General features: G+C 43.5%; 2 protein-coding genes across 2 annotated transcripts in view; one reads left to right on the top strand and one right to left on the bottom strand.

The window, feature by feature from the left end:
* Karybeta3 (karyopherin beta 3) overlaps window positions 1-22,365 on the bottom strand; it is an 89,165-nt gene extending 66,800 nt beyond the window's left edge. The window contains exon 1 of the mRNA XM_068349537.1: window positions 22,159-22,365. Coding sequence (XP_068205638.1) covers window positions 22,159-22,350 — 192 coding nt within the window. The 5' untranslated portion in view covers window positions 22,351-22,365. The remainder of the gene's footprint in view (window positions 1-22,158) is intronic.
* Window positions 22,366-22,507: 142 nt separating this feature from the next.
* LOC137619873 (DNA polymerase alpha catalytic subunit-like) overlaps window positions 22,508-26,527 on the top strand; it is a 316,081-nt gene continuing 312,061 nt past the window's right edge. The window contains exon 1 of the mRNA XM_068350163.1: window positions 22,508-22,700. Within this exon, the coding sequence (XP_068206264.1) occupies window positions 22,679-22,700 (22 nt within the window). The 5' untranslated portion in view covers window positions 22,508-22,678. The remainder of the gene's footprint in view (window positions 22,701-26,527) is intronic.

Below are 26,527 nucleotides of genomic sequence, written 5' to 3'. Positions count from 1 at the left end.
AGTTAGTGTGCCATATAGTTCGGCAGTAGATATATAGGATACTAAAGGAAGTGCATGTCTACAATTAAAAGCAATACTATATAATACAAATCCAACGCCAGCATTGGATTTGAAACCATCAGTATACATAAAAGTTGAATTTCTGTGTTTTTCAACATGTTCCATAAAGAACGACCTGACTTCTAAGTCAGTCATGCTCTCAGTCTTCAGCCCTGTGGAAATAGCATGTGATTCAGCAATATGACAAATCAGGAAAACAAGGGGGCCATCTGTCACAACACTTGGCTAAAGCCGATTGAGCATTTCAGAGCTCCGAGGTAACAAAGCAACGGTTTTGTGCCTGCATTCGTCTCGTTACAGTTTGTTTTTCTTTAGTTTGCCTAATTGTACTTCCTATTCTGTGTGACAATTGGAAGGTGCTAAGGATGAGCAGGAGAAGACTGGTGGATCAGGCGAACGTCGAGGCGCTGACGCTCTGGAAAGCAGGCTGGTGCTGATGTGCTCTTTGAGAGCGCTGGTGCCCTGCAGGGCCCTGGAGAGCTGGAGAGCGTTGGGGTGCAGCTGAATGCTTCAGAGGAACATCCGGAAGATGTACAGAAGATAGGAACGGTGACGGCAGGTCAGCCAGCAGGAAGGTCGAACAGGAACAGGTATGTGCCCTTTAGAAGGGAGAACATCCACTGATGGTGATCGTGAACGATCCGCATGAAGAGTCCAGGACCGAGGTCCAAGGACTAGTGGCAGCGTCATCAGAAGGACCAGGGACGGGCGAAGGTATAGGGCCAGAAGACGACTGAAGTAGAGGGTTCTGTGCGTGTGTGTGTGGGGGGGGGGGGGGTGTCGCAAAGACGAGGCTGAAGAGTCGAAGAGACGCCTTTTCAATGATGGTGAAGGGTCACCTTCAAGGAGAAGAGGAGGGTGAGCTCTGCGACGGAGACGCCTTCTAGGGGCCGTTGGATCAGCAGTCTTCCGAAGAGGAGTCTCCAAGAGAGAGCTCCCTTGAGGGGGATAAACACTCGTAGGCGACCGACGGTCAGACTTAGTTTTCCCCTTACAGGATGAACAGGAACGGGGGAAAAGTAGTCAGCAGCAACAGCTGGAGTCTGGAGGGACAGGGGCATTGGCAGCGGTCTCAGAAGACGCCTCTGACACCACAATGTCGACGAGAGAGGGGATCCACCTCCGAAGTCAATGACAGCTGCATACTCGCCCCGCGGAGGATAAGTTGCAGCAAGAAGTCCTTGGAGGGCAGACCCAGAAGCCCCAAGGATGACCACACCTGTAACAGAAGACACAGATAAGGAAGGCCTCACCCGGGGAGAGAGGTGGGGGTCGCTTCGCTAGGTGAGGCAAGACCATCTCTCAAGGACCAGGGTTGGCCAAAATTAGAGGGTCTACGCTATGCTTGACGGTCTCTCGGAAGAGGAGCCTAGGAGGCAGAAAAAGTCTTAGGTTTTTTTCCCTGCGAAGGAGAAATATCCCGCTTAGACTTCTTCCTCCGTCGCTCAAACCTCTCCCACTGGGAGGCAGACATTATTGGCTTCTTAAAACCGGGTATAAGGAGCTCAGATGAGTGCCTCATATTAGAAACCAAAATTTCAGAGCATAAGAGAATATCACACTGTATGGACACAACTATAAGGTCTTGAATATTTGCATGAAGACCACAAATATTACAAAAAAGTAGACAACATTAACGAAATCTAGGATGTACTGGTCCTGGATTTTGCTCAATGTCTCCAGACGGCATAAGAATTAATGGTAATAAAAAGGCATCATACTTAAGTATGATGCCTTTTTATTACCATTAATTCTTATGCCGTCTGGAGACATTGAGCAAATAATAAAACAAGAATAAAAAAAACATGTACAGAAATATAAATAAAGTGACTGATCAAACCCTTAGACTACAGAAAAAAGTCAGAAATACTGGTCAACATGGAGGAGCCGATACACCATGCAAGGCTAAATACCCTCCAGGATAGCCACGTCAACTGACGGGCAGACAGTAAGGATGGTTCTGAGACTTGAAAAAGAATCAGATAAGGAAAAGACAACCTCTTGATAAACCACCAGGCATCCACACACACACACACACATATATATATATATATATATATATATATATATATATATATATATATATATATATATATATATATATAAAACAAGACAAAATAAGAGTGCCTCAGTGTACCCTCAAGCAAGAGAACTCTAACCCAAGACAGTGGAAGACCATGGTACCGAGGCTATGGCACTACCCATGACTAGAGAACAATGTTATGATTTTGGAGTGTCCTCCTCCTAGAGGGGCTGCTCACCATAGCTAAAGTCTCTTTCATCCCAAGAGGAAGATATTTATTTTACTGTTGTTACTCTACATAAAATATTTTATTTTTCCGTGTTTTCTTTCCTCAACAGGCTATTTTCCCCGTTGGAGCCCATGGGCTTATAGCATCCTGCTTTTCCAACTAGGATTGTAGCTTAGCAAGTAATAATAATAATACCAAGAGCTTTAAGTAAAGATATTACAAATATTTTACTTGTCACATCCCTTAAAATTTCTACATGTAGCATAACAGAAGAGCATTTTGTTTGTGTTTAGTCACCAAAAACAAAGTACTGCTAATGACAGTATGATGTGACAGAGAAGATTGAGATTGATTGGAGAAAGAGCAAAGATATTTCAAATCATGGTGGATTTTCCATTAAAAATAAATATGCCAATCTAAATCTTATTACTACCGTTAATAACGATACCATTAAAATTATCAAAACCTAAGGAAAGGCAAAGATAAAAGATTGTTGAGAAGATATTAGTTAATCTTATGGAGAAACTTAAGTGATAAGAAACGGACACCCACTATGTGCAGAAATATGATCCTGAAGTTCGGAGGGATATTCATGATAATGGGGACAAAGTTTCGTTACGATGGGGTATTTATAAAATACGTGATAATTACCATGTGATCACCTGCTACCACTGTCAGAGGTATGGACATCTTAGAAAAAGATTGCAAGTCTAAGAATGATGATAAAGTCGGCGGGAAATGTTCAGGAAAACATTCCACTAAGGAGTGTAATTTGGAAGTGTCAAAGTGTATAAACTGCACAAAGTTAAAAAAACCAAGTGACCACATAGTAAATTCTACAGACTGCAAAGCTTATGAATTGGAATTGAAAAGACTAGAAAAAAATACTGATCATGGTTACTAAGGATGTCATAAACTGTGGCTATGTAAATATACAATCTGAAGGTAACAAGACTATTCAAATTCAAGAATTGATAAAAGAGAAATATTTGGATAAGCTAGCATTATGTGACACATGGTTAAATAACTTGGACAAGGCTAAGTTCACTGAAATGACACCCCCCCACACTCTTTCACATACTGGTGGGGGTGTCGGACTCTTTAGTAAAAGAGTTATTAAAATCTTGAATTGTTGAAAAGAACTCGTGTAACAAGCTTTGAATATATAAAATAAACTTTACGCCAAAAACAGGAAAATATCCTTTACAACAATCTACAAACCCCCTAGAACAAACACTAGTATCTTTTTTGAAGAATTGAGTGCTCTCATTGATATGATTATCATGGAGAAAAACGAATTAGTTATTTGGGGAGACTTCAATTTTTGGAAGGATGACTCATGAAATCCTGACAATTTGGCATTTAGCTAGTTATTAGAATCATATCGACTGGTGAATGATGTCGACTGTACAGCTACTTTTACTGGGCATACGTTGGACTTCATGACATGAATAATATTGTATCTGATATAAAGTTGAAGAGAAATGTACCATCTCCCCAATACACAAGCTTATTACGTTTAGTCTACCTCTACAGAAACATGCATTAGTAAAAAAAATAATCTTTAGACATAGATCAAATTTTTCTCTGACCTTATTCACTGAAGAAGATACTAAGAAAATGAAGGATGCTATCAACATTCCCTGTGATCATGATGACAAACATCTGTTGGGAGCTAAGTGTGTTAACTGTCTACGACCACTTATAATAAAGTGAGTAAAAGTGAATATGATACCATGTGCCCACCGATGGAAAAGACTATAACTGTAAAAGACTAATCTCCTTGGTTTGATAGACACACTGGTGAAAAAGAAGGAAAAAGACAAAGAAAAAGTGGAATAGGTTGTTAAAAACTGCAAATACTTGGGGAGAATACAAAACTGCTGCATGTCAATAAGTGAATACTATAAGAGAAAGATCCTTGAAGCAGCAACAGACATAAATAAGTTATATCGTCTCCTAAACGGTATAATGGAAAATGTAAAAGAAAAGAAGCTACCTGATGGATACAGAGACCAGGAACTAGCAAATAATTTTTTAGTATTCTTTAAAAACAAAATTGAAAACATAACCAGGACAAATACTCAACATCAGATTAATGATACACCAGCCACACAGACAAAATTAATATGAATTAACAACATAACACAAGATGACATCACCAGGATTATCAAGAGCGCAAAGAAAACAAACTATGCGATCAATCCTATGCTAATATCTGAAGTAATTGGAGAGAGAAACTTTTCTAGTCTAGCCGAAATAATAATGAGAATAGCAAATGTAAGCATTGACGAATGTAAGTTTCCTAAATCTGAGAAAATGGCTATAGTCATACCAGTTCTGAAAAATGCACAGGACTACCAGAAATTGAGCTCATATAGACCTATTTCAAACCTATACTTTGTCTCAAAAGTGCTTTAATATATAATTCTTGAACAATTAGTCAGTCACTTAGAAGTAACAGAAGCTCTGCCTGACAACCAATCTGCTTACAGAAAAACCTATACTCTACGGAGACAGCCATCTGCTCTGTTGTAAATGACAGGCTGGAAATGATGGATGAAAATAAAAGTGGCATTTTAATATTGCTTGATCTCAGTGCTGCTTTTGATACAGTTGTGCATGAACTGCTAAATGATCCAAGGTCCATCAGCGTTGAAGATCAAGCCTTCGAATACCTAAAAGACTACTTAGTTGGTAGAAATTACTGTGTACAAATTGGAAACTTTTATTTATATGAACCTTTAAACAGAGGGGTACCTCAGGGGAGTGTACTTGGCCCAATCTTATTCAGCAGCTATACTATTGGCCTATCAATGCTACAAAGGCATGGCGTGAAGTTTAAACTATTTGTAGACGAGACACAATCTTACTTCTCCATAAATGATACAGATGACACTACTGAATCTCTAAACCGAATCCTTGATAATGTTAGAGAATGGATTACATTTAACCAACTAAAATCAAACGAGAACAAACCTGAATTCATGGTGGTGGGCAAGAGAAAAAGCGTTAGAAACTTGGATGATATTCAAATGAACATACATAATGATTTGGTGCCGATATTTAGTAAAGTTCGAGATCTACGTGTATTTCTTGACTGTAACCGGTCTCTAAATGCCCAAATAAATAATGTAACAAAAACTGCTCGTTATCTAAGAAATATTGCATTTATAAAATGTACCTGGACAAAAATTCTGTAAAGAAACTTGTGATAAACTGTTATTACCAGGATTGACTACTGCAACTCTATCCATTACAATTTACCAAAAGTGCAACTTAGGAAATTACAAAACATAATAAACAGAGGAACAAGACTAATAAAAGGTGTCCCACTTAGAGAAAGGATCACCCATATACTAATTGATTTACACTGGCTGCAGATTAAAGAGAGAATTGAATTTAAAATATGTCCAACAACCGGACAAGTTATCAGAACTGGTTGTCCAAAATACTTAAGAGAATTGCTACATATTGCGCAGCCAACAACTCGTGTCAACACGAGAATAGTTATAGATGGCTTCAAACTGTTGGAACCTAGATATATGCCTACTTTAGGCTCCAGTCTTTAAATATGCGGCACCCAGACTATATAATAAACTCCCATGAAACATTTGAATGATTGAAGACATTAAGGCTTTCAAGAGGAAACTGAAGACTTTCCTATTTAAAGTCGTACAACAGTGACGATTTAACAGTAATTGAACAATACGCGATATGAAACAAATATTCTGAACGAACAAGGTAAAACAACAGTGGAGGTCCTGTAGAGTGTGGGGTTCCCCTGCTGTAAAGGACTGGAAAAGCAGCCCTCAAAGTAAGTAAAAGACTTAGATTAAGCTGGGTTAGATTTGCCTAAGCCTACGGTAGGTCTTAAACTTTATCTGCGATGTATAAGACGCAGGGGAACTTTTTAGCCAAAATTTTGGGAAAAAAGTGGGTCCTAGAGGGTATCAAATACAATACTGTTTCTGCCCACATAATGCAGTTAAATACTTTGTAACATAAAATGAAAGAAAATAAAAAGAAGGAACAAGAAAATGACAAATTCGAAGATAATTTGTATTTTTCCTAACCATACAAACCTTAGCTATTTACAAAGGGTATTACTTTTAGCGTAGCTGAAATGGCGAGCCATTAGAATTTAACGAGGGTGTATTACCCCCGCGCTAGTTAGCGGGGGGGTAGGGGAGTGGTAGCTAGCTACCCCTCCTCCCCCTCACACACAGGTGAATACTCACTTTCACTTAGAGGTAGGACTTGTCTTGGGGGACAGGGCTGGCGGGCAAATATGTGTAAATAGCTAAGGTTTGTATGGTTAGGAAAAATACAAATTATCTTCGAATTTGTCATTTGTTCCGTAACCGAAATACAAACCACGCTATTTACAAAGGGTGACTTATCCCTTAGGAAGGGTGGAAAGTCCCCAGCCATACTGGCTTTGGCTTTACCCGGGGACTCAGAATCCGAGTGAGTCGCACTCGAGAAAAGGAGTCCCTGCACCTCACAAGTTCCTTGCACCGCAAGGAACCATGTGGCCTACGTAAGCTTGTGTGTGAAGGAAGAAGTGTGACCCGTCTTAGGCAGTTGACCTGGAGTTCCAGAAGGAACTCTGGGTTAGGACGTTCCCAATACCACCTCGTCAGGGTATGGGGGACGCGACAGTATTGACTCAATACTCGGAACACAAGGAAGCATGGTTTACCTGCAGAGGTTCGAGGTCAGCTATGCAGAGACCAGGATGCTGCTTCCCCGTAGAGGGGATGATGAAGAAAGAAGTAAGGGCCAGACATACTTCTTTCGTTCATGCAGACTAAAACCTGATAACAATGCCCTCAACCTTCTGCTACCTGTCCAAAAAGGAGCCTGAGGTTAGACCAGCTGTTGTGTAGCCACCACAGAGCGATAGAAAACGTATCGAGACTCCTGTGGGTCACGCCCTGCAGGAAGCGGGCTGCGAAGGTCATCAGACGCTTCCAGACTCCAGCTTGTAGCACCTGCGTCACAGAGTAGTATTACTCGAAGGCGAGGGACGTTGCGATGTATCCAACATCGTGCTGTAGGGCGACGTGACGGGGGAGGGTCTGAAGACAGGTCGAGATGAATGTCCTTGAGTCCGGGCTGAAGAGGTATACTGGTGACTCTCCCCCCATGTCCTCCTTGTGTTCCCAAATCGGCTGCAACTGAGGCCAAACTGCAGCTGTTCCCAGCGCTAACCTCTCGATTCCTGTACTGGCAAGAAAGAGAAGGTCTTGGGACATCAGATACAGAATGGAGACTCAAAATCTTGAATGAATCGGACCGAAGGGTCGGGACCCTCAGATTCTGAGTCTAGCCAACAACTCAGGAGCGAGCCTGAATGTTGCCTTCCCCTCTTCCTTAGAAAGGGGGGGAGTAGTAAGAGACCAAGAAGATTGCTTACACACTGGCCGTGGCCAGAGTGAGCAGAAGACCCAAGGCGGAATACAATCCGAGGCCTGTCGTAAAAGGGTCTTGAGAAGATCTCTTAAAGGACTAAAAGTCCGAGCCATGCTCCAAGTTGGAGGTCTTCCTCCGACTAGGGCAGGGACGATCGTAGCTTCGCATGAGCGAGAATAGATCCAGCGGGCAGGAAAAAGTTATTCCTTTAAGCCTGAAGGTCAGGGAAAGGCTGAGCGACAGGCTTCATTGCCAAGAGCGGAAAGGAGTTTCCTCCCGCCGAAAGGCAATAAGACCGTTATTGCTGGAGAAGAGGCCTCACGGGAAGAGGTATATCTCCCACGGCACCAACCACCTTAGACTCTTCACTTTGCCTGGGAGACCCCTGTGGATGACTATCGCAGATGACGCGACCTCCGTACCGCGACTGTAGCGGGTTGTCTCTTCTAGAGGAGGAAGCGTAGTGTCTCCAGGCATGAAGCCGAAGCGACGCCCCGGTTCGGGAGAGATGTCGCAGTGTGGTTGCTTGAGTAGCCTGCGCCGTGGGAGAAGCTCTCCCGGGAGTTCCGTCAGGGGAAGCAGAGGGTCCAGAAACCGTTCTGCGCATAGTCCCAGTGGAGCTCTCCCATTGAAAGGTTGACAGACAACCTGGTTTTGTTGAGACCCATTGTCCGCAGACAAAAAGGAGGGAAGACGCAGGCGTCGAAGTTGTCCCACCATCACCGGAATGCATCTTGCCAGAGTCTCGGGGTCTGAGACTGGGGGGAAAACTAGCGGAAGCTTGAGGTTCCAAGCTGTCGCGATCAGGTCCCCCAGATCAGCACTTGCTGGTTACCCAAGGTCAAAGACCCCTAGGTACACTCTCTCTATGAGGCTCTGCTTGGATAGTCTGAGAGAAACATTCCCCTGCCTGGAATGAGAGAGCCGATGGTGGAATTGAGAGAATCTCAATCATCCCGGTATCTCTACTGCAAGATGTGAAGGTGTGAAAATGCGTCCCCTGCTGGTTAGCATGAAGTCGACACGCAACGGGGCGACTTGGCAGGAGCGGTAGGACTGAAGAGGGGCCAGACTAAGGCCCTTAAGCCTGCCTGAATGATGGAGAGGTATCCTTCAGGTCTTGACCATAGGCCTGGACCGGAACATGCCCCCCCCCTTTCCTTTGACGAGTCCGAGAACCGCATCAAGAATGTGGGGAAAGGACGAGAATATCCACTACCATCAAGAGGCTCCATAGGTCAACACCCATTGCAGGTTTAATAGTTCCGCTGGTCCCATAGGGCCAGGGAGTCCGGTTAAACATTGCCTGAAGCCACCGGAACTTGGATCGCCCCACATGGAACTTATCCTGAGGCGACCGTTCGGACTATAAACGGGTCAATGAGGAAAGAAGAACTAGGAAACGTTCCAAGGTAGGGCTGAAAACTCTGCTTGACTGAGAACAGGTACTGCGACTCTCCTCAGTCTTGCCACAGTCAACCGAAAGGAAGGCTCGGAGGATGTGGTAACAGAATCTGGCGTCCCCAGGTGGTCACCCATCCAAGTGCCGACGTTGCTTAACCTCGCTGGACGGACGAGAAGCGGGGTTTCCAACGTGGTAAGGCGGTTGACTCAATATCATGGCCAGATACTCCAGATGTTGAGGCAGAGGAAGAGAAGGCTCCAAGCAAAATACCATGAGCCCACACTCATGGTCAGCATTCGGAAGCTTTTCCCGGCGCTGAAGAAGGTCGAAACCCGAGCCTACCGGAGTTGACCAGCCCTCCAAACAGCAGAGGAGGCGGAAGTCTGCACCTGAGCGGCCAAGAGGAAGGCAGGGAGAGTTCTCTGGGGAAACAAACCTGCTATGCCACGGCGGGATAGCCACACTGCATCATAAGCAGGAATACTTGCAGTTTAGGCTGAATTCGACGAGCACCCTGGAAGATGGATGGAATGGAAACTGAAAGTACCCGTCCTTCCGATCCAGGGTTAAAGGAGTCCTGTCGCCTCGTTACCAGTCTGATCGATTCTGCTGGTCTACGCTGGCCGAAGTTTGTTCGACAAACTTGATCAGGGCTGAGAGGTCGACTATGGACATCCCCTCTCAGATCCTTCCTTACAAGAAAGGATCGACTGAGGGGGCCGGGGGTGAAGCCGTCGATGATCCTAAGGAAGACCTTCGCCTAAGGTATGGATCATTCTGCCCAACCGGGCAACTCTGCTGATGCTATGGCATAGAGGTTCAGAGACACTGAATTCGCTGACAGAGACGGCAGGCGCGATATCCTTGGCTACTCACAGAGATTGTGCGGGAATGGGCATCGGGAAGCTGTCATTCGGATGAGTAACCTTAAGCATCCTCCCAGCGAAAAAACCTGCAATCCTAGAGTTCGTGAACTCCTTTTAGGACTATGCCCCCCCGGGGGAGTCTCCCGTGCCATCTGTTCCTGACAGGAGGAAACTGCAATTGGACACCTTGTCCCAGTTGTCGTAGCCGATAACTTAGGCCGACGTGGTTGAAAGAAAAGGGAGCTGGAGCCCTGCAGAGTCTGGAAGAAAGCGCCTTGGAGGAGTGAAACCGGAAGTCGATTTACTCCGCACAGCAGATGTTTAAGTCTCTGTCCTTGGGCAAAGACAAAACTCTTCTCAAGGATGGAAGGGTGTCTGAGGTCGTTGACCTCCACAGATGAGACACCCGAAGGAAGCCTTCAGTCAGTGCGTCCAGATGGTAAAACATCGAGCTTGTCCGCAAGTAGATACTTAACGACGAAAGGCCAAGGTGCCTGAGCTCGAGAGGAGGAAAGTACCCTTGATCTTCCTGTAGCTTCCTTGAACCAAACCTCGGGCCGTAACCGAGGAGGGAAAGAACCTGGTAAGCTCCCAGAGGAAGAGGTAAGCAGTCACCCCTTGTCCGATGGAGAAATCTTCAACGGAAAGCCCCCCCGCCAAAAATCCTTCCAGGGCGGGAGAAGGAGAGAGTACTCGTGCAGGAGAGGGGACCCTCGAGACCGACCTCTTGGGAACCAACTTCGCCCTGGGGGAAGTCACCACGAAGTCCACTCCTCTCTTTCTCTTCAGCGTAGGAGAGACAGCCGCTGGTTTGTTACCCTGGCCGGTGAGTGCTGGTTTCATAACCCTCATTAACGCCCGTGCCAGCGGATCAAACCATGTCTGCTGCTCCAAGGACACAGAGTCCGAAATCCTCGCTAAGGTGAAAGGGATCGGGCGATCCTTTGGAGAGGACACGACGGTTCCTGCCTGAAAAGAAGGTGGGAAGAATGCTGTACTGACCTGTCTTCGTCCTGCACTACCAACCTGTGCTTGGATGGAGGTGATCCCGAGTGCCGCCTAGGAGCACGCGTCCCTGCTGCTACCACCGGCTGTGGAATTCGCCGCGAACTATGGTCGCGCGAGGGCGAACGGTCGCGCAAAGGCGAATGGTCGCGCGGGCGCACAGGCGAGTGGTCGCGCGGGCGCGCAGGCGAGCGGTCGCGAGGGCGCGCAGGCGAGCGATCGCGCGGGCGCGCAGGCGAGCGATCGCGCGGGGCGCGCCGGCGAGCGATCGCGCGGGCGCGCAGGCGAGCGATCGCGCGGGCGCGCAGGCGAGCGATCGCGCGGGCGCGCAGGGGAATGGGCGTGACGGCGAGGGATCGTGCTGCCGCGTAGGTGAAGAAGATCGCTGGCGGTAAGCGATGGCGAGCAGCATGTGTAGGTGAATGATCGCGTGATAGGGTGCGATGGTGATCAGCATCCGCAAGAGGGCGAGCGTTCAGGGTTGTGCGATGAGGAGCAGCATGCGTAAGCGGGCTATCGTGCAGGGTTGTGCGATGGCGAGCAGCATGCGCAGGTGAATGATCGCGTGAAAGGGTGCGATGGTGATCAGCATCTGCAGGAGGGCGATCGTTCAGGGTGGTGCGATGAGGAGCAGCATGCGTAAGCGGCCAATCGTTCAGGGTTGTGCGATGGCGAGCAGCATGCGCAGGTGAATGATCGCGTGAAAGGGTGCGATGGTGATCAGCATCTGCAGGAGGGCGATCGTTCAGGGTTGTGCGATGAGGAGCAGCATGCGTAAGCGGGCAATCGTTCAGGGTTGTGCGATGGCGAGCAGCATGCGCAGGTGAATGATCGCGTGAAAGGGTGCGATGGTGATCAGCATCTGCAGGAGGGCGATCGTTCAGGGTGGTGCGATGAGGAGCAGCATGCGTAAGCGGGCAATCGTTCAGGGTTGTGCGATGGCGAGCAGCATCTGCAGTTGAGGGTCGCGCGATGGCGGTCAGCATCTGCAGTTGAGGGTCGCGCGATGGCGGTCAGCATCTGCAGTTGAGGGTCGCGCGATGGCGGTCAGCATCTGCAGTTGAGGGTCGCGCGATGGCGGTCAGCATCTGCAGTTGAGGGTCGCGCGATGGCGGTCAGCATCTGCAGTTGAGGGTCGCGCGATGGCGGTCAGCATCTGCAGTTGAGGGTCGCGCGATGGCGGTCAGCATCTGCAGTTGAGGGTCGCGCGATGGCGGTCAGCATCTGCAGTTGAGGGTCGCGCGATGGCGATCAGCATCCGCAGTTGAGCTAGTAGCTGGCGAACCATGTTCCTTCAGAAGTGTTGGAGAACGTTGGCGTGCCAGCTGTAACACACGTGGGCGATCTGGAGATCGCTGGCGAGCTGATGATCGCTGACGAGCTGACGATCGCTGGCGAGCTGATGATCGCTGACGAGCTGATGATCGCTGACGAGCAGAAGGCTACGCGTGGAAGCCTGCGCAAAGAAGAAGAGTCCTTGACCCCGACCTGAACCGAAGTTCTAGATCGCGAGGGCGAACGTGGGCGCACAGGGCACGTAACAGGAACCACAGGGAAGATCATCTTGAAAGCGCTGACGAACAGGAGAGCGCTGACGAACAGAAGGGCGCGCAGGGAAACCCTGACACGCAAGGGAAGAACCCCCGTGGGGGCAACCCTTTGCCCCGAAGGGATCGTTGTCCGCCGGGAGACTGATGTCCGTCGGAAGACCGCTGTCCGTCGGGAAGACCGTTGTCCGTCGGGAAGACCGTTGCCCGTCGGAAGACGAGATTAGACTGCTGTCCATCTGCACCAAGACGGAAGATCGAGAAAAAGAAGTTGTAGGCTGCAAACGGAGATTCAAAAAGGCGCCTCAAGCACCCTTATAGGGAGATGAGAGGCCCTTACGACGAGGCGGACGGAGGGCCTTACGGCGAGGGAGGCCAACAGCAACAGCAACAGAAGAAACCTCCGAAGAGGAGTCTCTATGAGTGTACTCTCTCGCGAACGAAAGAGAAACACTTCGTGGAAGAGACTGGTCAGCCAGTGACCTAAGAGGGGCAATCCTCCGAAGAGGAGCTCCTGCAGTTGCCCAGCCCCTTGAGCGAAACTGCAGGTGCGACCGCTCAGCACCAAGAGCATAGTCGCACGAAAAAAAGGCAAGAGAAGAACCCCCCAAAAGAGGAAAAGCTCAAGCCTGGACAGGAAAAAAAACTTCCCTCGGAAGGAAAGTTATCCGCCCAAGGAGGCAAGCCTCCTGACTGTTCTAAAATGAACTGGAGAGCTGTCCGTCGACACGGGAGTACTACCAGTAGAAGGAGACACGCCCCTGACGACAATACAAGGGGGGAGGCAGCAACAGCCGAATCCCCAGGACTCAACCAGACAGCTCACACCGTTGCTATATTACAGAAACGAACTAGATCGGTAACTGTAAAAAAATAAAACAAATAATATTAGTACACATTCATTCCCCCGGGAAGGCTCCGAAGAGGAATCCCGAGGAAAAGGAACAAGAATTACACAACAGGCACGTGCCCTCACAACCACTTACACTCGCGGAAGGAGAGCTGTAACCAAAACAGAATTATAACAATTATAATTATGTAACTATGTAATTATGTAATTTAAAAATGAATGAACACTAAAGAAAAAACGAAAACCCCGAAAGGAATCGTTCTACAAGCTGAAAAATTAACAACTACAATTAGATTCATAAACTAATTGAGACAAAATGTACGGCGTAGCAACCCCACCCACACGGGAAGGAAGCTACAAGGGCGTAGTAAAACATAGTAAAAGGGTGAACGACCTCAAGAGAGAGAGAGAGAGAAAGACCGAAGTCAAACTCGATCGCAACCCATAAAATTAGGCCGTGGTGGCCTAACTGCCGAGGCCTCCACGTAGATATCGTACACTACACACACACATCTGAAAAGGAAACTTACTTATTTCTATACTCAAATATATATACAAACATGAAAACATGTTTACATATATATTGAGTAAAAGAAAAGTAAGCGATTAAGTAAAGACAAAACAGACAATGGCTGCCAAGCGAGGACCAAGACAGAAACGTCTGTCACAGTCCGAGCCAAAAGTGAAAGTGAGTATTCACCTGTGTGTGAGGGGGAGGAGGGGTAGCTAGCTACCACTCCCCTACCCCCCCGCTAACTAGCGCGGGGGTAATACACCCTCGTTAAATTCTAATGGCTCGCCATTTCAGCTACGCTAAAAGTAATACCCTTTGTAAATAGCGTGGTTTGTATTTCGGTTACGGAACAAACCAACTTTATTAAGAATAATTTCATGATCTCAAACTTTTTGCAATGGTTTGTCAAAAAATATCATACATAATTGAAAGTGTTTTGGATGAGTATCAAAAGTTAATTTTCAAGTTATTTTGTGTACTTATAAAAATGGATCGTAAGTGGGTTGTTTTTGTTAAAACTGCTTTCAATATCGTTCGAGGTTTCACATGTTGTTTTGGATCAGCGTCAACGAGTTGATTAGTAATGCATAGTTTAATTAGGGTAGGTTGCGAGTATCACGGTAGATATCACGCTATAGTAGCACCTAATGTAGATATAGGCTATGTGTATGACGAGTCTCAATGGCGAGAGTCTACCTGCCGAAATCAAAACACTTAAGAGTGTTACCTTAGCTAATTAAGCTGTACTGAAGTGATAGTACTGAATATATAGTAATGTACACCAAAGTATCAGCGAATGTTTTATTGTTACAGTACATTAAAGTATAGGTGTGGCGATGACTTGTGTTGTGTACTGTACAATGTAAGTAGTACACAAATGTACACATACTGTGCACTTACTGAAATGTGTTAATGAATTAACACAATTCTGTACTCATAATGCGATAGAAACTAAGTAAAAATAATATTAGGCAGCGCAGTGGGTTACTTAGCGTGTTAGTTGGCAATACATAGGCAAAGGGTAGTAAGTTGTTAGGTTAAGGGTTCAACTCATCTTACGGCAGCAAGTAGTCGCGGAATCTCACTTTTCGTGAGTGCCTGTAACATGATCCCTGCGAATAAGGAAGGCACAGACAAAGAGCAGCGAGTTGGGAGTTAACCTACCTTAGAACAGTAAGTACGCGCAGATTCCCGCTTTTCGCAACTCTATATTGTAACACAAAACCCGGGGAATAAAGAGGCTGACCGTACTATCAAGGTGTGGGGTCAGGTAGAACACTACGCTTAGGGTCTACTTCAGAGGAAATGGTCCAAGCATTGCTGGAGGAAGAGCAGAGAAGTGAAGATACAGCTGCTATCCTGCAAAAAAAGAAGCCTGGCTAGACTTCTCTCATTTAGCAAATACCACAGCCACTTCTGCTGGTGGGAAGAATCTTGGGTAGTCTACCACATGGGTGTTTTTCAGAGCAAATGTAACTATCGCGGGCAGACATGCGCCAGGCAAAATTAGACGGAAAGGCGCCCTTTTGAGGACGCAATTGATCCAGATAAGGCACACTGGTAAAGCATAAGTTCTAGCACTTTTACTCTAGAGTGGACAAGTTTTCATAATATTTTTGGACATTAGGATCAGACAAGTTTTCAGACACTGACATGGCCACAACATCCAGATTCTGTAACTCCGGAGGCAAAAAGGTCAGCCGTTTGATGGTCAAGACGATCACGTAAAGTATCTGGTGTCAGAGCAACAAAATCCAAGTCAATAGATGGGGTTGGGATGAACTCCCATAGGAACGAAAAACTGGCGCTGATGGCAAAGAGCAGGAGGCAGTCTCAACGACCTACATGACCTAAGGGAGTTTTCTGCATCTGAAATTTACTTATTCAGATACACTACCTTAGTTACATAGAAAAATAGTAAACTCAAGACTGCCACTTTACACTATGGTTCTAGAAAGAAACTATCTACACGACAAGTGTCTCCCAAACACACCACTAGGAGTTCCACCAAGGCCGTTAATATGGCGAATCAGACGTTACTTTCCTGAAATTGGATGATTTGTTAGGGCCCGAGGCTGGAACCTGTCACCTCGGAGGAGTTGTATATCACTTTAAGAGATGAAGGGCCTGCACATATGTCTAGGCCTGGATTCGGAGTAAGTTCTATTTTAGAATTTTTCTAGTATGTTCATTCATTTCTAAAACTTCTTTTTGTTCATGGTGAACCTCTGACATACAGTGTAAGCAGAGCAAGGGAGATCTGTTCCAGTGAAACATGTTCATAAGACGGTGGAGGAAGATAATGTTTTTTTCCCCCTTCTCAGCCAATGAACCTATAATCATTTCTACGAACATCCTCTCTTCTAGATCTTTCCACTCATGGTTCTGTTCTATGCCAATGTGACAAAAGCTTTAGAAGAACTAGTTTTCCAACATTGTGATGGGGGTGCATGCTACTTGGAAGCAGGAGGAACAACTTTTGGAAATGGAGAATAAGGCTCTTAACTTTGTTTTTTATTCATTATAATGAGGTCAAGGTATAAACTCTGACAGTGAACACGACAGCTCTGGAATTGGGCATATGCATAATGGTGGTGGTTGTATGTTCAGTTGGCTGGACAACAGAAAGCAGAAGAGGGTGGAATATTCATGTGGATACACTAACGGACGTTTCTCTGAAGCTTTAAAAAAAAGAAATCTAAAAGGCGCTGCTCTAGGACTGTGGGACCACCTCTAGTTAGCACTAGGGTTATAGAATATAAACTGATGATCTTTTTCCTTATGAGGATTTATTAGGAGAATGATGCACTACTTCCCTCTTAGGAGAAACTGACCTTATTGAACGCTGTGGATAACAGAGGACTGAATATTTTTCTAGTACTGTACACTGTTTTACCACTTTTTTGCTTGGGGATGCTGTACCTATGCAACCTTGTGGGGTCACAGAAAGTGCTGGTGCACAAGATCTTGAAGGATGTTAAGAATCCTCCAAAGCCATAGGAGGTGTATGAGAGAGAAATGGGAGCCTTTGTAGTTTATGGGGACAGCCCTTTGACCGGCCGAAAATAGAGTAAAAAAAAAAAAAGTCCGAAATCAGCTATTTTTCACGGGAATGGTCACGGAATGGAATAATATTAAATTAACTAGTTTTGTAAATGTTTGTCCCAACAATCTACAGGACCACTCTGGTCATAGATGTCGGAAATGTGCGAGAAAAATGGACAACTAACCCAAAATTCCCCCCCTAACCTGGCCTACAAGCCCCCTGCGACCCGCCAACCACTGTCGCTAATATACAAACCCCACAAACCCAACCTAACCGAACCTAGTAGTTCCCAGGTCACTACCCCTACGCGGGGGCAAGCCCCCGGACCCCCTTCGTAAGTCTCTATCATACACACACAAAAAAAAAAAAAGGTATGGGCAGCACCCAAAATTATAAACCAAGTTGTCATAATAAAAAAAGTTACTCAGGCTTACCCTGATATTCGATGTAACTAAACTCAAAGTCCTTGGGTTCTTGCACCTTCAACAATTTTACACTTCTCACATGGACCCCTAAAATCACCTAAAAGCCCTTCTCGAAATAAATAATGAAAAAGTTCGGGGCAACTCGAGTAAAATCACGTAGGGGTAGATACCTTAGTCTTAATCGAATCAATTTGATCAATATGAGTGATAAACTCAGCAGCATCACTCAAAGAGAAACTGTACGAAACACGTCTATCCATTACGGCGGTTATAATTGTAAAGGGTCGACTCCAGGTCAATCTCGCGTCATGTAGGGGAGGGGGGGATTACAAATTTTAAATCACGCAGCCAATGAAAGGGTTATTTCGGTTGATTTGTTTGACACTGGCTTTATCTACCGAAATATCTTAACTAGATGTTGGCTAACCTAACCTTTGGTTGTATATAAAACAAATTAGTATTCGGCATAATTTCAGGACGTGTCCCAACGAAATAACAATCTTAACAAGAGGTTAAAAATGAAGATTGATGGAATTAGCGAAAACATAAGTCCGAACACCAATAACTGTTCAAGCTTGCGCCACCAGCTGATAGGCGAACCGAGCGCCGCCAAACGGGTGTTGTTATAGTCAGGTAGGAAACAATGCTTGCAGGAAATTTTACGATCGAGTAAGTTGGCCGTGGCTTCAGTGGACGACGCATTGTAACCTTTCCCTAACCTAACATTTCAAGATAATTATCCTAGAAGTATCAAATTTCTCTATAAATGACGTGTCCCTAATAACTACAAACTTAACGGAAGCCTAAATATGTAGATGGACGGGACAGTATTAAATTATAAAACTGAACGTTTCTTAGGCTGGGATGACACAGGCTCTATCTATCGGGAAAGTTGGAAACTAAGCAGGAGCTACCCGTGACTTGCGTTCAGACCGTGCTGAACTTAGAAAATATTGCCGCGGTAAAGGTAAATTATGATATTATTCAAAATGATAAAATAATATCATATTATGGTATGTTGGATCATTGTAAAGAACATCTTCCCCATAATGAAAAACGACTTGGCTAGTATTAAGAAAGATATAGCCCTGTCCCCAAAAACAATTATAGAATGACAAGGTGTACATTTTGGTAAATGTTGTCAAGACACTCCTTACCTTGGGCAATATCAGAGGCATAATCCTCATAAGGGCAGATGATATTACAGTACTGTAAATCAATAAACTCGTGTACAAAAGATTTGCCATTATCCTTTATCATCAGGGTTTTGGGAAATTCCAATAATGGAAAATGAATGCTCCAGCTTCTTTCCTCTTTACAAGACAGAAGTTGTTAAAGGGGAACGATCCTGTCTATCTTTCCTTTTCCAGCGAATGTTATTAGGTCGACCAGTACTAATAAATATAATAAGGGGAGTCCATTCACTTTCATTCCTCTACACGTAGCACACAAGGAATGAGGATCAATCACCACTAGGCTCATGAAGGTGACAAGGGTGACCTTGAAGACTGTTCCAGGTTTGCATAAACCGAAGTTTAATGCTCATTCTGCATATAGGAAAAGATTAAACCAAGGCACAGGAGGAGTGGGAAAGCATACACAGCATTTCACCGAAAGGTTATTGGGCCCAAGAAGCAACCACCGCTTCCCCAAGGCGAGACAAGCCTTCAGACCCCCGAACAATGATGGGGAACAGGAGCAGCTGGCAAGAACAGATAGTCAGCAGTTGAATACCAGGTACATTTGAGTCCCTCAATAGGCCAACTTGCCATGGTAAGCCTACTTCAACCATTGTGGGTGTCGATACGCCATGAGACGTCCAATATCTGTTCTCTTTTACTTATAACTGTCTCCCCAAGTGTCCGATCTCCCCGTGTGTCTATTATCTGCAAGTTAATTACTATTGTATTGAATTGATCAATGCATTTGAAAGTCAGCGAGAAACTTGCATTTCTTCTGTTCTGTAATCTCAAGATTTAAAGTTCTACTTCACTCGCCTGAAAATTTAAGCCAACTTCCTTGTGAAAATTAACTTAGACAAATCCTTTATGATGTAATCATCGTCAATTCTTCGCCTCTCACCATTTATAATTATTTAATTACCAACGCCATGTTGAACTAGAACCACAATAATTTTTCTATCTGGTCATAATAAAGGGGCTCCAGAGCTTGTTCCTCCCAGAACATGAGGGTTTGTATCCACAAGAACAAAATTAATTCTAAATTTGGGAATATACACTATTAAACTTTTACCTATAGTTAGGTTGACATGGCGTGGATTATGGTGAAGAGGAGGATAGATGGCATGGAAATAAACCATAACAATGAGCTAAAATTAATAGGAAAAAATTAAAAGCTCCAATGGCTCTGCCCTTAGAGTGTAGATGAAGTCAAATTAGCCATGAAAATGTAGTTAGCACTAAATATGAGGGACCTCACTAGTATTTATGAAAAAGGGAAAACCGCCGAATTGGAAAACGTTCTTGATGCGCTTATTGCGGATGCAGCAAATTCTATCCAGACTACCGATTCAGAAACAAATAAATTACCTTACTCAGAAGGTGAATAATTTAGCTATGGAAATGGAATCAAGTAAGTTACCACTTCAAACTAAAGCATGAAAACAAATCACTGGGAGGAAAAATGAGATTAAACATGCACTTAAGGATATACCAATTCTTAAAATGGAAATGTTGATGGAAACTTTGCTGATGTAAAGATCAGAGATGAAGCAGTAAACATGATTCAAACATTGGTTGCCAACACCAAGACGAGGAAAATTGGTAAATTAAAACCTTTTATATGATATGTATACAATGCTGAAGTATTAAATGCTTTGGATCAAAGAAATTGTTGCCCGGACCATATTCAAACCGTAGAAGATAAGTCTGGCATTCAAGAAAAGCGCTGCAAGTGGGACACCCTACTTCTTGTATAAATGTAATCTGGAAGCTCAAAAGGCTTTCCACAAGAATTTTGACAAACTTATATTGCTTTGCAATATGGGGTACTTTTATACAATAGGTACCATGTGATCCCCTGCTACCTTTGTTAAAAGTATGAACATTTTGAAAAATATAGAAAGTTCAAGACTGATAATAGTGTGCAAGAAATCACGCAAGTAAGAAGTAAAAGTAACTCAACATATAAACTTTATAAATTTTTAAACTAAACATTGTAATTAGACACAATGGGAGGAATGTAAACTGATTATTGTGAAAACAAGGAAGGAAGAGTTGACACATTTTTTTTGTTTTGTTTTGCCAGGAATATGAGGAAGGCCTAAAGAAAACTGTAGGATTATTCAAGGTGTATGTATGATAGTGGCCACCTGTATATTTGATTATGGCTAACTTAGAATACGGCAGTGTAAGGGGGGTCGCAGGGGGACATCAGCTCCCCCGTTAGATAAGTACACGGCTTGTAGGTTAGGTTAGGTGGGGGGGGGGGGGGAGTTTAGGTTTGTTCATGTTCATTTTTACACCACACGGGAGGAACTGGCCGCTGATATACAAATGCTCCAATTATTCTTAGTGAAACAAGTACAGAAAAGAAAAACAAGTATTAAACCGGATGTGGAGAAAAAGACACAATATAAGATAATCTTTGGAGGTACCATTGCCGAGGCTATGCCTCACCCCGAACTACACAAAGTTGAACACACTTGATAATAATATAGTGATTTCAATAAATTACAAAGCTTATGATTTGAAATTGAGATTAGCAGTAAATCAGACCAGGGATACTGAGGATGTCAAATAGTAGCTATATAAATATTCAATGTGTTGGTAACTTAAACTAGTTAAAAAACGAAAATTTATGATTACAAATATGATGTTCAAGAAGAAACTAGACTTTCTTGTTCTCCAAGTACTTCAATAACATATATTTAGCAATAAACGCTAGTTATGCAGTGTAATATGCAACATACCTAAAGTTATACAATAAATTGAACCTGTGGGTTCTACAGAGTTAGAGTTCCCTTTTGTGATAGATCATGAAAGCAACCCTTAAAATGTAGATATGGATAAAACACAAGATATCAAGTAGGACAAATATTTGGCTCAAAATTAGTCTCAAATTTACCTGGTAGTTTTACAGATTGAAATATGACAATACAGGATGCTTAGCCTAGTCTACTGCAAGTATGACGTGACTAATCATGCTACAGGTACCTAAGTTACATGCAGGATACCGTATGACAGGAAATAATCATGACAGTTATTCAACATTTCCACCCTGGCAACTGTAAATCCGACTACTGTACCGTACATAAGCTAAGAGACCTATCTCACATGGACTACACATGCGGCGAAGAATGAGGATCGGCCTATGGTTACCAATATGGTACAATATTTGCCTTTAACCTTTAAATTGGGTTCCCATTACCGCAACTCAGAATTGCAAACAGTATGGAAGATCCACCCTGAAGTCAACTAAATAATATAATTTCCAGTGGTGGCCTTTCAATGCTTTGTTAAACAATCTTTAAAATGACATCGTATGAGAAGAAAATTCAACAACCAGGCCTATGAACGGAGTGTAAAAAAATATGCATAATCATACACAGAAGTTAGCTTTGGAAAGGTACAACATGCATATGTGAGGATAGATCATCATACAGCTATTATTCACACACCCAGACCAGTCATTCTTCAGCACCACGTTGGTTTCGTGGAAGCGAACCCAGTGTCATTCCGTGCAATTTACACCTAGACTTCCCTTTTAATATGATTTATAAATGGCATATATATTCATGTTTCTGCTTACCTCTGCCTCCTGTCGAATTTTATTATCTACACTCAATAACGCCGTTAAAATCTGCTGGAATTGTTCCTGATCACCCGCCATTTTCACCGGGACCACTACGACAGACATATGATTGTTGTTCCAACACTTGGACCTGAACGACGCAACGTCTTCACATGACGAAATGCTTCCTGCATCAATTAATTCAGTCATGGCGCATAAAAAAGTTATCAGTAAACATAGTTATTAGGAAAACATTGCTTGTCTTACTATTGATATATGTAAAAGACTTATGAATAATTAATGACGTCTTAAACGTCTTTTCAAAAGACTGCTCAAATGAACTCTTAAACTCAGTTTCCCGCGTTTTGTTTTCAAAGGAAAAAGTCCGAGACTGAGAATTTTTCGTGTCATAGAACATAGAAGGCTTGAGACGATCATTTTGTCTGGTGCGGATTGTTTTGATTTGTCACTTGGTTCGCGCGTAAATTTAGTGTCTGAGTGAGAAAGTAGTGATTGCATCCATATTGACCAATTAATAATGGATTCTAATGCAGAAAATGGTAAGCAATGCTAAGGCAAAGTTACTGCTAGTGATCATGAGTCTCAAGAATGAAAGGTATTCGTTTCCATTGTTATTTTGACTGGGTACTCTAGTTTGCAATTGGTTGATGAAATCTCGAACTTGTGCATATTATCAACAGATTATTTTCTTGCTTCGGATCTTATTCATGTAATGATAATTAACTATAGCATATATGGATGTATAATGAACGTATGATCTATGTTCTTGTAAAATCTGTAATGGAACGCCGGGTTTAAGGTATTTACGGTAACTTATACCAGGATGAACATAAAACCCAATTCTTGTTTAATACCAAACTAAAAGTTTGGCACAAACATAAAGATCCACAATTAGGCCGCAGTATACTATAATTGTTTACTGATAATAAATGATATTTTATTTGTATAACTTTTTTATGCAATACTTTACGACACTGGTATCCTATTATGCAAAGAGCATGACCCCTACCAGGACATTACTGAAAAGTTTTGGTTTATGTTGTTTCATTCATTCCTTACTTTTAATATTACTGTACATGAACCTTAGAATATTAAATTATTCAATATTGACCCGTGTGTTGGATGTAATATATGTTGAAACTGATTTTTCCCTGTAACCCCATCTCTGAAGTCATGCCCTTATCCATTCACTGTCTCCCAGACCCCCTATTTATAGTTCATAAACTGACCAAGGATGCCCAGTTCTTTCTCATACATCAAAGTATCTGAATAGTGCCCAGGTATATTAGTCATAACATATTGGCAAAATTTCAGGAGATTAACAGGTACATTTTCTTGTTTGCTATCATATGCCTTGATGCAGGGTGGTTTAAGAATAACCAAGAAAAGGTACCTTACTGCTAAGATACTTAAATAAGAGGGGCGGGACCCCTTTTGAATGAGTTACCTTAGGTTGGATGGGAGAGCTTAAAGTTTTGATGTTTGCTAGAAAGGGTGCATGGGCAAAAATTTACTTACTTTTCCAAATCAGTTACATCTTTATCCAAGTGCTGGTGAACCAAACTAATCTAGACACTTCATCCTTATTCTTTGGAGCTTGGACTTAATTAGCCCCCTCCCACATATCCAGACTGAGGGTTTATGTATGATAGTAGCCACCTGTTTGTATGATGACAGCCGACTAAAAATATGGAAACCTAACCCCCCCTGCCCCCTGTTAGGTATGTAGGTAAGTACTCAGTTTGTAGTTAGGTTAGGTGGAAAGTTTAAGTTGGATGTTGTTCTTATGTAGAAGTTGTGCTGTAAAAGTCTTTCGAACTTCTAGGAAATGGGAAGAAAATTTCTGTTTTCTATGTATGTTGGAGAAACTGGCTGCTGATATACTAAGGCTCTCCAATCAGACCTGGGTTGGTGTGTTCTACTAAAAATACAAAGTAATTAAACTGCAAATGTGAAGAAATATGTTAACAATGAATTAGCCACTACTCGGGTTGTCTGATAAATAGAATATGAGGTTCATGTTTATAGGCTAGTCAGCATCATTCACAAAACACAACTCATAAAGAAGGAAGGTACTTTAAGGCCAATTACAGAATTGCATCTTAACCCAACCCACCATGACCAAAATTAACCAGTATCAAGTTGAATAGTTATTGGTCAAAGAAACTATACTATGCTTTAAGTAAGATCTTGGCAGCCTCATTTCGGTTAGGTAATAAGACTAGGGAAGCGAAATGAGGGGGGAAGGGGACAACTTAGGCCAGTTCTAACTAAACTTATAAATGAAGTGGAAAATCCTAAAATATGCTAAGAAACTAAAACATGAGCAGAACCCCTTGAAGAGAAAAGTAGGAATAACAAAAGATATGACGAAAAAGGAAAGAGAGGTTATGTCAAAACTTGAGGAAGAACTCCGAGGAAAACAAAATAATGGAGAGATTGGTTGGATGATAAAAAACGGGAAACTTCAGGGAACAGGGGACGAGAGAGACGGGGTAGGGCCATGAGAAATACTTAGTCGGGACAGAAAAAGGAACGAACATTGACCACGCAATGGCACAGTGGAAAAAAATTAGAGAATTAGTTTCAAAATGATAAATATACAAGGCTTAACAAAGAAATACATAGAAATGGAGAGTTTGCTAAATGATAGCATTTACGTCAGTTTAGTAGTAGTATTTGAAACAAAAAATAGAGAAGATTATTGCAAGTGATAAAACAATTAAGAAAGAAAGTATGAGGGATTTTAAAGATAACAAGGGAGGAGGGTAACGGTGATATACAAAGACGACAAGGATATAGAAATGGAAAAAGTGCTTATGAAGTATTGGGATATATTAATTATAAAAGGGAATAGCCTTAGAAAGAAAATGAGACACTTTAGTGTATATGGATTGTGGTGAGACATAGGAGAAAGAAAGAAACGTAGTGATACAAGCAGAGTAAGAGAAAAATATTGAGGAAGTGGAGGAAGATGAAGCTCTAATTATAATGGGAGATTTTAATGGTCATTTGGGTTGCTTGTATTTGCAGGAGGAAATGTGCCTCAGTTTCGGCAGTAAAAGGCTATCGCTCAGCCTTAAAGTCTTGCCCTTAAACTGAAAGGAATGGACATTTCCTCATCGCTACACTTTCCCTCCTCATACGGAGTTATGAATTTACCTGTCCTCTGAAGTGAAACCTCCTCTCTGGAATGTAGTTCGGGTAATTCGTTCTCTAAAGAGGCCTCCCTATGCACCATTACGCTGGGCAACAGATCGTCTCCGCATGTGGAAGATGGTGTTCCTACTCGCTTTGCCTTCGGCCAAAAGAGTCGGCGAACTTCATGGTCTCTCATATAACATTGCCCATTCAAGGGGAGGGAGAGAGGTAAGCTCCGGCTTTGTCCCCGAGTTTGTTGCCAAGACACAAGATCTGGGGATAGCCGATCGTAGATTCGAATCTTTCCGGATAATGCTTTTCCGCTCTGTCGTAGTTTGAGGCTCTACCTCAAAAGAACAGCAACAGCCCATCCCCTAGTGTCTTAGCTCTTTGTCAGCACATGGAGAAATAAGAGGAGGATCACAAAGAATACCATTTCTGATTGGATTCCCAGGGCCATTGACCATGCACTAAATTCAAATCCTATTCCAACACGTCAACCCAGAACGCACCATGTCGGGCATAGCTACGTCCATGGCTTTCAAACAAAACTACTCTGTGACGCAGGTACTTCAAGCGAGCGTGTGGAAGCGCCATACGACATTACCTGCAAGGCGGAACCCACACGAGACTCGATACGTTCTTTATCGGTCTTGTGAGGGTTGCACAACACCTGGTATAATACCTCAAGCTCCTTAATGGACAAGTAGCAGAAGGTTGAGGGCACTGGTTACCTGGTTTTATTCTGAGTGAATGAAATTTATTTCCTCATCCTCCCCTCTCTTGGGGAAATCTAACGCCCAGGGTCCTCTGTATAGCTGACCTCAACCACTGCAGGTATATCATTGCTCCCTTGTGTAACCTAGTATTTTCCGTAACTGGAATACAAACCTACGCTATTTATTTAGGGGGTATTACTTTCTGCGAAGCTGAAATGATGAACCATTGAAATTTAGCGACGGTTAACTACCCATACCGCGAGTTAGTGGGGGGTAGGAGGGGAGCTTTCTACCACTCCCACTCACACACCGGGGATTTACCTCACTTTACTTTGGGCTTGGATGGAGACCGGTTGTGACCGTTCTTCCTCCTCGCCTATTTTGGACTGCCATTAATTTTTGTCTTTTTTAGACATTAAATTTACACGCTGGTTATATAAAAATAGCTTTGGTCCTCTGACGTCCGGCAGAAATTCAAAACTCGCGGCAATCGCAGATAGGGTAGC

This window comes from Palaemon carinicauda, chromosome 26, assembly GCF_036898095.1.
Source record: "Palaemon carinicauda isolate YSFRI2023 chromosome 26, ASM3689809v2, whole genome shotgun sequence".
Classification (NCBI taxonomy): Eukaryota; Metazoa; Arthropoda; class Malacostraca; order Decapoda; family Palaemonidae; genus Palaemon; species Palaemon carinicauda.
The sequence above is the reverse complement of the archived record's forward strand: the minus strand, read 5'-3'. Positions and strand labels throughout refer to the sequence as shown.